The 8,993-nt window shown below is 57.8% G+C and overlaps 1 protein-coding gene across 1 annotated transcript; it reads right to left on the bottom strand.

Annotated features, from left to right (window-relative positions):
- Positions 1–5,907: 5,907 nt before the first annotated feature.
- PLA2G2E (phospholipase A2 group IIE) lies at positions 5,908–8,790 on the bottom strand. The gene is made up of 4 exons (XM_025447836.2): positions 8,751–8,790; positions 7,903–8,041; positions 7,681–7,787; positions 5,908–6,050 (listed from the first exon to the last, which is right to left on the bottom strand). The coding sequence occupies exons 1-4, from the start codon at positions 8,788–8,790 to the stop codon at positions 5,908–5,910; spliced, it is 429 nt and encodes a 142-aa protein (XP_025303621.1).
- Between the last annotated feature and the right edge of the window lie 203 nt (positions 8,791–8,993).

Genomic DNA, 8,993 nt, shown 5'->3' with positions numbered 1-8,993 from the left:
GCTTCACATTGTTTTTGCCAGTGTGACTGCCATTCGAGTGCATGAGCCTGAGAGAGCATGTCAGGAAGTGGTCTTTTTAGAGGCCTTGTGTGGGAGACGGGAGGGTGTGGCCATGAGGGGTCTCACCGGGCGTGGAGGAGCCGAGGAGCTTTGGTACAGCTGAGCGCTGCCACCAGGCTCGCTGGTAGAGGTGCCCTCGAGACAGAACACCAAAGATTTCTGCTGATACTAGGAACATCTCTGAGAATTTGGAGTTGTCTAGATGTGGAGCAGCTGTCTGTCAGTTGCCGCCTGGAAGTTTTCCTAGAACTCAGGGTTGGTTTGACCCCATTCTAGGAGGAGGCACAGCCCTCCAGCCACACATGGACAGCTGTGAGCAGAGTGCAGACACCTGGGAGAGGTCCTCAGAAGGGGACAGGGCAGCGAGAAGGGCAGCCGCAGAAAACCAGCCAGTGGGGGGTTCTTTGTGCTCCCAGGGCCCAGCCCACACAAGGGCTCTGGCCGGTCACAAGGTCCAGGCCGGTGTGCGGTCTCACTGCGGCTTGTGGGGTGCTTGGGATTTTGGCCTTGGGACTCCCACTCTCTCTTGTTCTAATTTTATAGTCCCCAAGCAGCCTTTGAATTGGCTCCACAGTACCAGAAGGTATCCAGTACCTCCTGGATGAAAGATGTGGCTATTGGTGAGGACGTTTCTCCTCGGTCAGTGTCCTTGTGTGATTTTCACCTCTGTCCACAACTGAAGGATCCCTGGATGTGTGAATCCTGTCCAATTCCTGAGCCCACAAGGCCTGGGTTTTGGACCCTGATAACCCAATGGGTGATCTTCCTGTAAGATCCTACTGGAACCAAAGTGATGTCCCAGTTTCAGAGCTCCCTCAGCTGGAAACCTCCCATGGCCTCAGTTCCATCCCTGCAGCGATTCCCTGGGGGCCAGGGCACCCTGCTAGGTTGGGCAGTGGTCAGGGGGCTTCCTGCCGGGGCCCAGGTGACCTGTACGGTCCTGTCTGTGAGACAGGATGAGGCTGCGAGGGCCGAGAAGCATTCTCAGACCAAGCAGGGGATGAACAGAGTACGACTACATTTTCCTTCAGGCTCCAGCAGTGCTTACTTGGGGTGAATGACAATATGATGCCAAAGATCGAGATAACATAAGGGGAAAGTGGCTGTTGTGTCCCTTTTTGGTAACTTCATGGTGGCCTAGGAGAAAGTTGGGTTGGAAGCCTAGGTTTACAGTCTCCCATTTACTAGACACCCCACAAGCCATTACCTCCAATGCGCGGAAAGTATGTGTGCCCTGAGATAATGATAAAAATTTGTCATAGATGCTCTGCACCAGTGTGCGTTCCGGCCGGGTCGCTGGACAAAGTGGGCGCTCAGATCGTGGTGACTCAGTGACTGAGGACCTGTCTGGTTGTAAAGGATCAAGATTTAGAACTTGTTTGTTTGTAAGGGGCCGAGACCAGTCCTGCCACTTCATAGGTTCTGGCTTGGCAGAAGGAACACGTTCCTGGCTTGGAGAAACTTGTCTGAACCTGCCTGTGTCAGAGGGACTTAGTAGTCCCCCAAGGTACTCTGTTTCCAACATTTACTGAACCTGCATGGTCCAGGGGTTCTTATTTCTGGGCATAGAGGTATCCTCCAAGTTTCCAGGAGTGAAGGAGGACACACACACACACACACACACACACACCATGTAGGAGTACTGCTAGGAGGGCTGTAAAGTCAGAGGGAAATCATGGAAAGTTTGGTGGAGGAAGCAACATTTGGACGGGCATAGGGAGGAAACCCTAGAGTGGGGTGTCCCATGTGCTAAAGACAAGGTTTATTAGGGATATACCATTAGTTTGGGGAAAGACCGGGAACTTCTTCAAACGTGTCCTGCGGCTTTTGTTCCCAGAAGGCCAATGCCTGCTGAGCGAATCCCTGAGCCGAGGCAGACTTCGCCCCTCCTGACTGCTTCACGGTGTCAGGAGTTGACCCCTGGATGTGCCCTGACTTTGGAACTCAGCACAGGTAGCGGCCCTCCAGGAACAGTGCTGCGCACGCTCTCTCCAGCCAGCTTTGTCCCATTTCCTTCACAGGACATCAGCCCGGGGCACTGAAGGTCAATGATTTTCAAATGTGTGTCTGCTTAAGACAAATGAACACTCAGAGTAGCGAGCCCAGGGGCTACTTGAATAAATGAGCATAGTCTTTATCATATGCATGATGCCACTTCCCTAAAATAATTCCGATTATCATGTGTCCATGGATTCAACTGAACAGCTACTTATCTTGCATGTACTGTGATGGATGAAGTAGGGGAAGCAAAAATACCCAGTGACCTGGCAGAGAGAGAGCTTCCATAATGCTCCAGGCACTCTGAACGTGTTGTCTCACTTAAACCATTCAAACATCTCGTGAGGCTGGTGGTTCTAGCCCCATTTTACACCCAAGGGAATAGATAACTGGCCCAAGATCACAGATTGGTAGCAGGCTTGGAATCTACAGCAATCTGCCTCTAACACATGAGAACCCTCAACAAGGACCCCAGTGATGGGGGTAAGTGGACCAGGAAAGGTATAAACACGTTGCCTGAGAGTTCAGAGGAGGGCGAAATCTTTAGCGGGCAAAGTATGGAAAAGGGGGCATTTGAGATGTACTTAATGTGTGTGGATTTTCACATGTGGACAGGGAAGCTTCCAGGCCGAAGGCAGCTTCGTACAGAGCTGTGAAGGCTGGAAGGCAGGGGGATAGGGTCAGTGTGTGTGTGTGGACCATATAAAGAAATATATATGGGTGGCTCAAGGAGGCCGGAAAAGCAGATGGCACCATGCTTGAACGCCAGGGGTTAGTGGACAATGGGAGCTACTGACGGTTCGGGAACAGAGGAGGGAGCGACAGTCCAACTGGGCGAAGATAAAGCTGGCCTCGGTGGACAGGACGGGGACAGGCTGCAGGATGGAGGTCCTGATAGTCTAGTCTTGCTCTGTGGACGCACTGACTAGTGTAGAGTAAGTAGCGCCTGTTGGCCGGTTGGCCGCATCTGATGTGTCTCCACCTGCAGCGTTCAGCAAGGACCGGCCGCGGAGTCTGCATACGAGTTCACTGCAGGAAAGAATGAACACGAATGCAGGGTTCAGTTCTCCAGCAGTGAGGCTGCCAAGCACCCCAAAGAAGCCGACGGATGTCCGCGAAGAAATCATAATTGGAAATTCCAACGTGATTTGATTTCTGATCACTCAGCGAGGTATTTAATCAAACATTTCGTTAGTGGCTTGTTAGGGGGTGGTGGGAACAAAGCAAATCAATCCGAGTCGCGTGGTCCACGTTGGGAAGAGGCAGCCCATGACCGCTCAGGTAAGCCCTGCTGGGGCCCCAGGCCTCATTCATTTCAGGGTTCACTCAGGGAAGTAATAAGCCGACAGTACTTAGAACGGTGCCTGGTGAAAGCCAAGGCCTAATGAGGCGCAGGTGGGTACGGTTCCCAGGGAAGCGTCATTGTTCCAATTCGGGCCACTTGTCAGCGCTTTTTGGATTTTAATGTGGGGGGGGGGTCTCATTCACCCACAGGCTCAGCCTCAGGGGGCCTGGGGTCAGGTCCGAGACTCTGCATTTCTGACAAGCTCCCAGATGATGCTCCCGGTGACCCCGGGCTACACGGACCCGCAGGCCCGGGACGGATGCACTGTTGCTGACTGGCTGAGCGGAGGGGTCTCGGCCTGGAAGCTGTGACCTCAGGTTCGGGGATGTTTTAGTCCTTTCTACAAGTCTGGTGCTGCAGCTGGCGATGACGCGTGTGCAACCACAGACACATCTGTGGAATTTAGACCCACTGATTCATTCACCGAACGTTTATTGATCACTGGGAGAACAGGCTGCAGGCCAGGTCTAGTTCCTAAGTGCCCGATGGCCGCGCACCTGCCAGGTGAGCAGGTGCCGGTGCCCTTGCTGCCTTACACCCATCACGCCCACCGCAGGACCCCTCTCCAAGTCCCTTCCCCTTTCCTGTGCTGCTCACTGATGCAGGGGCACCTGTCACTCTAAGATGTTCGTAAGGGCTTCGTGATTATTTCTCAGCATATGTTTTTTAAAGACTTCATTTATTTATTTGACACAGAGAGAAAGTAAGTGAGAGAGAATGCAGGAGGGGTGGGGAGAGCGGCAGAGGGAGAGGGAGAAGCAGGCTCCCTGCTGAGCCAGGAGCCTGACGTGGGGCTCAATCCCAGGACCCTGGGCTCACGATTCCAGCTGAAGGCAGACGCTTAACCGACTGCGTCACCCAGGGGCCCCTCTCCGCGTATTTATTATCGACAATGCCAAAGGACCCAGTTCACTAGCCCAGAAGCTGCTTTCCCCCACCCCATGAAGGCCAATCCAGGTTTCAGCAGAATTTTGGCTTCCCCCCCGTAGCCTGAGCTAAACAGACACCAGAGGGCGCCTCAGGACCGCGGTTCCCACAAACGCACCCCCTCTCTTCCCCAGCCCCACTCGTGCTTTAAGGTGCTTTAAGACCTGGTCTTCGGTGGGTGACTCTTTCCCAAGGATTGGCATCAGTCACAGCGGCAGAGCGCGCACACCTGACCCCCGCACCCCCACCCCTTGGTTTATGCTAACACAGAACCTCTTCACCTTTCAAAGTTTATGATGATCGTCCCTTTGATTTCTTCCCACTCTTTCCTGCCCTCAAAGTCCTGAAAGTTGCACACAAGTCGTGAAAAGGACAAAGAGAGTGAATGTTTATTGCGTGTCTGCTGGGAGCTTTGTCCCCTCCCCGCGTAGCACCTTTTCCCGTTTTACCAGCTTATTGTAGACGGTGGAGATACCACGTCCATGGTTAGTAGAATCTGCTGGAAGTACACAGCTTCCAGGATAGGCTGCATCCCACTCGGTGGGGCGCTGGAGGGGGGAGGGAATCCTCTGGTGCATCAAATTCTTCATGTCCCCAGAGGCAAACGTTGGGAGGCTGAAATCGTTTCTCTTCCCCTCCCTGTGTCAGGAGCCCGATCCAGCCTGGGCGCCCTCGCAGGGGACCTTCTCAGAGCGCTAGGCTGTCCAAGGTGAGAGCCAGAGGGTCGGGTCCACCTGGCCGTACCAGAGCATCACTGGCTGATACCAGCTCGTGGAGAAACAGAGGCACACGGGCTGGGAGTGAGGACATCCCCCTCGGGGAGAACTTCCCCCCTCGGACCCCTGGCCGTCGCCTGTCCATCAAAGGAGGGGTTTGGATAAAATGATTCTAGAGCTTCTTTTCATACTCAGCCAGGCTGCTAATGGGAGGGATTTGGGGCCCGATGACATGGTGGGGACAATATTTTTAGGTTGGTATTTTTCATGCTTCTCAGATTCCACCATATGGGCAGATACATTCCTTCTGGAGATTGCCATTATTGTCTTGCATAAGATTGTAGAATGTTAGAAAAAAAGAGTCACAGAAACTTACTATAAGGGGAAATGAAAAGGAGAGGATATTAGGATCACACACAGGGCGGGGGCCACCGTGTCAGACGGGTTCCTGCTGTATTCCCAGTGCTCAGCACGTGGCTGGCACATGGTAGAGGCTCAAAAAAAAAAAAAAAACAAAAAAACAAAACTGAGTGTATGAAACCATAAACTAATGAAATCCTATAATAGTAGAGTTTGAGAATCAGAGAATATTAGAATTATGGGACAACCTTATTCACTTATTCAGAAGAGGGAGCTGAGATCTCAGGGCCAGGTGATAGAATCTTCTGGGTGCTGAAGGGTCCCTTGGCTCTTCCTCGGGGCAGCGTGCGGCCTGGGAGGCCAGCGATGGTCCAGGCCGCAGTCCGAGAGCTCTCGGGGAAGGATGGGTTTGCGGGAAAGGAACCTTCTGGAGGGAGGGCCTTTGGTGTCTGCGTTGCCCCGGGCCCCTGGGGGCGGGGTGTGGGGCGGGTGGGCCCGGCCCTAGCAGGGCGGTGTGGGGCCGCTGCACAGCTTGTTGGGGTAACGGACGAAGTTGCGGTTGTAGGTGCCCAGGTGGTGGCGGAAGCAGAGGGCGGCCTTCCGGTCACACTCGCAGGTCTGACGCTGGCAGGCGGTTTTCCCGGCTGATGGGGACAAGGTGAGTCAGGGACCTTATGGCTCGGGCCTCCCGCCCTCGGGGGCCTCTGTCCTATTCTGCTGGAAGCCCAGTGCCACGGGGGACGTTGGGGTGTGGGTGGGAGCCGGGGCAGGGCGCTGGGAAGCCTGGAGCCGTTGGCCCTTCGTCTCCCGAGCCCACGCACGCCCCTCGGCCCTCTGGCCGGCCCCGAGACCGGCTGGTTCTCTAGGGCATCTGCTCCAGCGCCGGGGGCACCTCCAGGCAGCCCCTTCCCTGTGTGACACGTGGCTGGGGGTAGAGCGCAGCCACCAAGGTGACAGGGCAACTAGGAAATGACGGCGGCTCAGTCCCAGGTGGCCCGTGCACCCCGGCCGGAGCCCGTTGGGAAGGAAGCTTGGGGCCTGCTTGGGCCTTGGGCCTGCCTCCACCCGGGGGGGCAGAGCCCATTTCTCTGGCCTTTATCTTAGGGCCCCCTCTTGGCTTGTGGGCTCACACCCGGCCGGGCACCGCTCTGTGGGCGCCGGGGCCCCAGAGCCTCCCCAACCCTCCACGGCCTCTGTCTGCCCTCAGTGGCTCTGGTGGCTCCTCCTTGTTCCCAAGAATACATGTCACGGAAATGCCCAGGGCTCCCCCTCAAAGGTCAGCCTCCACTTGCCACCAGGGTTCTGCTCCCATCTGCTCTGCCAGCAGAGCGCCTGGATTAAGCTGGGGGAGGGAGATGAAGAAACAGAGGCTTTCGGGAGGTTACCTCTCTTGCCCAAGGTCACACAGTGGGTAGAAGGTGAAGCCCTGAGCCTCTGACCCTATTCTCTGGACACCTGTCCTCAGTCATCCCCTCACGGCCATCCCTGACAGGTGACCTGTTCCTACGTATAAACCTCCAGTGCCGGGGAGCTCACTACCTGTCAAAGCCGCCTTGCTGAGTCCATAGAGGCTGCAGGAGCTGGAGACTGAGTCCAGTCTGCCTTTAGCGGTTCTGGTCCTGGCCCGGCCCCGCCCCCAGGTCAGACCTTAGAGACCTGAGCTGTCTGACCCTCCTGGGTCCTTCTGCCTCACTCGGCCCTGCCCTCCCTCCAGGCTGCTCCTGCCTTTGCAGCGCAGAAGCTCGGTGCTCTCTCCACTGGGCCCGGCAGCGCGGAGGCCTCCACACTGTCACGTGGTCCAGGGACCAGGGGACACCTGATGGGTCCGAGGGGGCCTTGGATCTGGCAAAGCTGAGCAAACAGGTCCAGCCTGACAGCCCCACTGGGCGGAGTCAGCCTTTGGGAACAGGGTCTGCTGTCCCAAGTGGCAGCTCCAGCTCGGGGACCTCGCCCTGGAGAGGACGCGTGAGTCCAGCTCCTCTGGGCCTGCTCCAGCTCTGCCCCTTGGCTCTTCTGCCCTGAGGCTGGAGCTGGGAGGCCCCCCTGGTGGAGAGAAGCACCCGGGGCTGGGGCAGGAGCCCTTGGGTGCCCGTGAGCGTCTGGGTGGATGGACAGTCCTCTCTACGGTTCGGTGACGGAGGAAGACCCACCTTCCCGTCTCTCTAGCCCAGGGCCGGGCCTGATGACGAACCAGGGGCCACCATCAGGAGGGCTTCCTGCCTGGACCCCCCCCTCCGCCCCCGGGTCTGGGGCACCCCAGGGCCGTTCACGTACCGCAGAAGATGCTGTGCCTGCTGGCGGAGAAGAGATACCTTTCCAGCTTGGGTTCGCAGCCCAGCTTCTCCAGACGCCCGTAGCAGCAGTCGTGGGCATGGCAACACCTGGAAGGGTCATGGGCGACCTGGAGGGGCCTGTGAGCGGCTGCGCCGGGCCAGGGGCTGCCGGGGGCCCAGCCCCTCCCCGCCCCCGGGCCCCCCTGCTGGGCCGGCCGCTCACCAGTCGGTGGGGTCCACGGGCCAGTGGGAGCCCCCGACGCCACAGTAGCAGCCGTAGTCGTTGTACTGCAGCGCCGGCTTCCCCGTCATCCGCTCGATCATCACCCCAAACTGCACCAGGTTCCCGCCAGCCGGGGCCACTGCGGGGTGGGGGGGGCAGGGCCGGCAGCGACGTCAGGGCCCCACCCTCAGGTCCCCTCACACCTGAGCCAGACGCCTCCCCTCCTGGACCGTGCAGTTAACCCCACCTCACCAAGCACCTGGCCCCCAATAACAGCGATGCTAAGCAGTAATAATATTCCCACGACGTCCACCCACCCTGATCCTCAGTGCTCACCCCATCGTGACGACGCACGCAGTGCCCTCCCCCCGGCTCCCCTCCCTCCCGCTTGCTCCCCACTGCTCCTCAGAACCCAGACGTCAGCTCGGTGCCCCCAGAGCACTCTGTCCCCACCGATCCCACCAGAAGCCAGGGGGTGGGCTTCATGACCACCTGGGGCTCCCCGGATGCCCCCAGACCCTGCTGCTACAGCAATGGGGGGGGGCTGCCCACCCCGGGCAGGTAAGGACCAAAAATGGAGGCTAATGGGGAGCAGCGGGTGGAGCACAGGTGGCAGGAGCCTCGTGGGTGCTATCTGGGGTCCCCACTGACCCCTTTCCCGTGCCCTCCCAGGCCACCCAGCCTGCATCCCCGCCTCCCGAACCCCCATCAGTGCTGGCTCGGGCATGACCTCGCCATGACCCACCACACCTTCCCTAGAACCTGGGTCCAGGCCCTCTGGGGCCTCCAGGGAGCTCTGGGTTTCCAGCTGGGGAGGAGGAAGAGGGAAGGTCACATAGGTCACTTACCCAGGAGGCAAAGGAAGGTCAGGAGAGGGGGAGGCTTCATCCTGGGGGAGGGGGAGGTGAGCAGGGGGCAGAGGAGCTGGGCTGCAGGAGAAGGAAGTGAGTGGGGTGCTCTGATCTCAGGGCACCTCCCCAGTTAGTTAAATACTGGGCCCTGTCCACTCCCCATCATTAACCCCTGAAAGCCCAGTGATGCAACTACACTTCCCGGCCTTTGGTCAAGTCGCCAGGGGAGGGGCCAGCCTG

The sequence above is a fragment of the Canis lupus genome, chromosome 2 (assembly GCF_003254725.2).
Source record: "Canis lupus dingo isolate Sandy chromosome 2, ASM325472v2, whole genome shotgun sequence".
NCBI lineage: Eukaryota > Metazoa > Chordata > Mammalia > Carnivora > Canidae > Canis > Canis lupus.
The sequence above is the reverse complement of the archived record's forward strand: the minus strand, read 5'-3'. Positions and strand labels throughout refer to the sequence as shown.

Bases quoted from the DNA above. Each gene is read 5' to 3' on its own strand.
- PLA2G2E (XM_025447836.2), bottom strand. From the start codon at position 8,790: ATGAAGCCTCCCCCTCTCCTGACCTTCCTTTGCCTCCTGG. The intron at 8,042-8,750 runs GTAAGTGACCTA...CCCACCCCGCAG, and splicing joins GACCTTCCTTTGCCTCCTGG to TGGCCCCGGCTGGCGGGAAC. The intron at 6,051-7,680 runs GTACGTGAACGG...TGTCCCCATCAG, and splicing joins CAGGCACAGCATCTTCTGCG to CCGGGAAAACCGCCTGCCAG.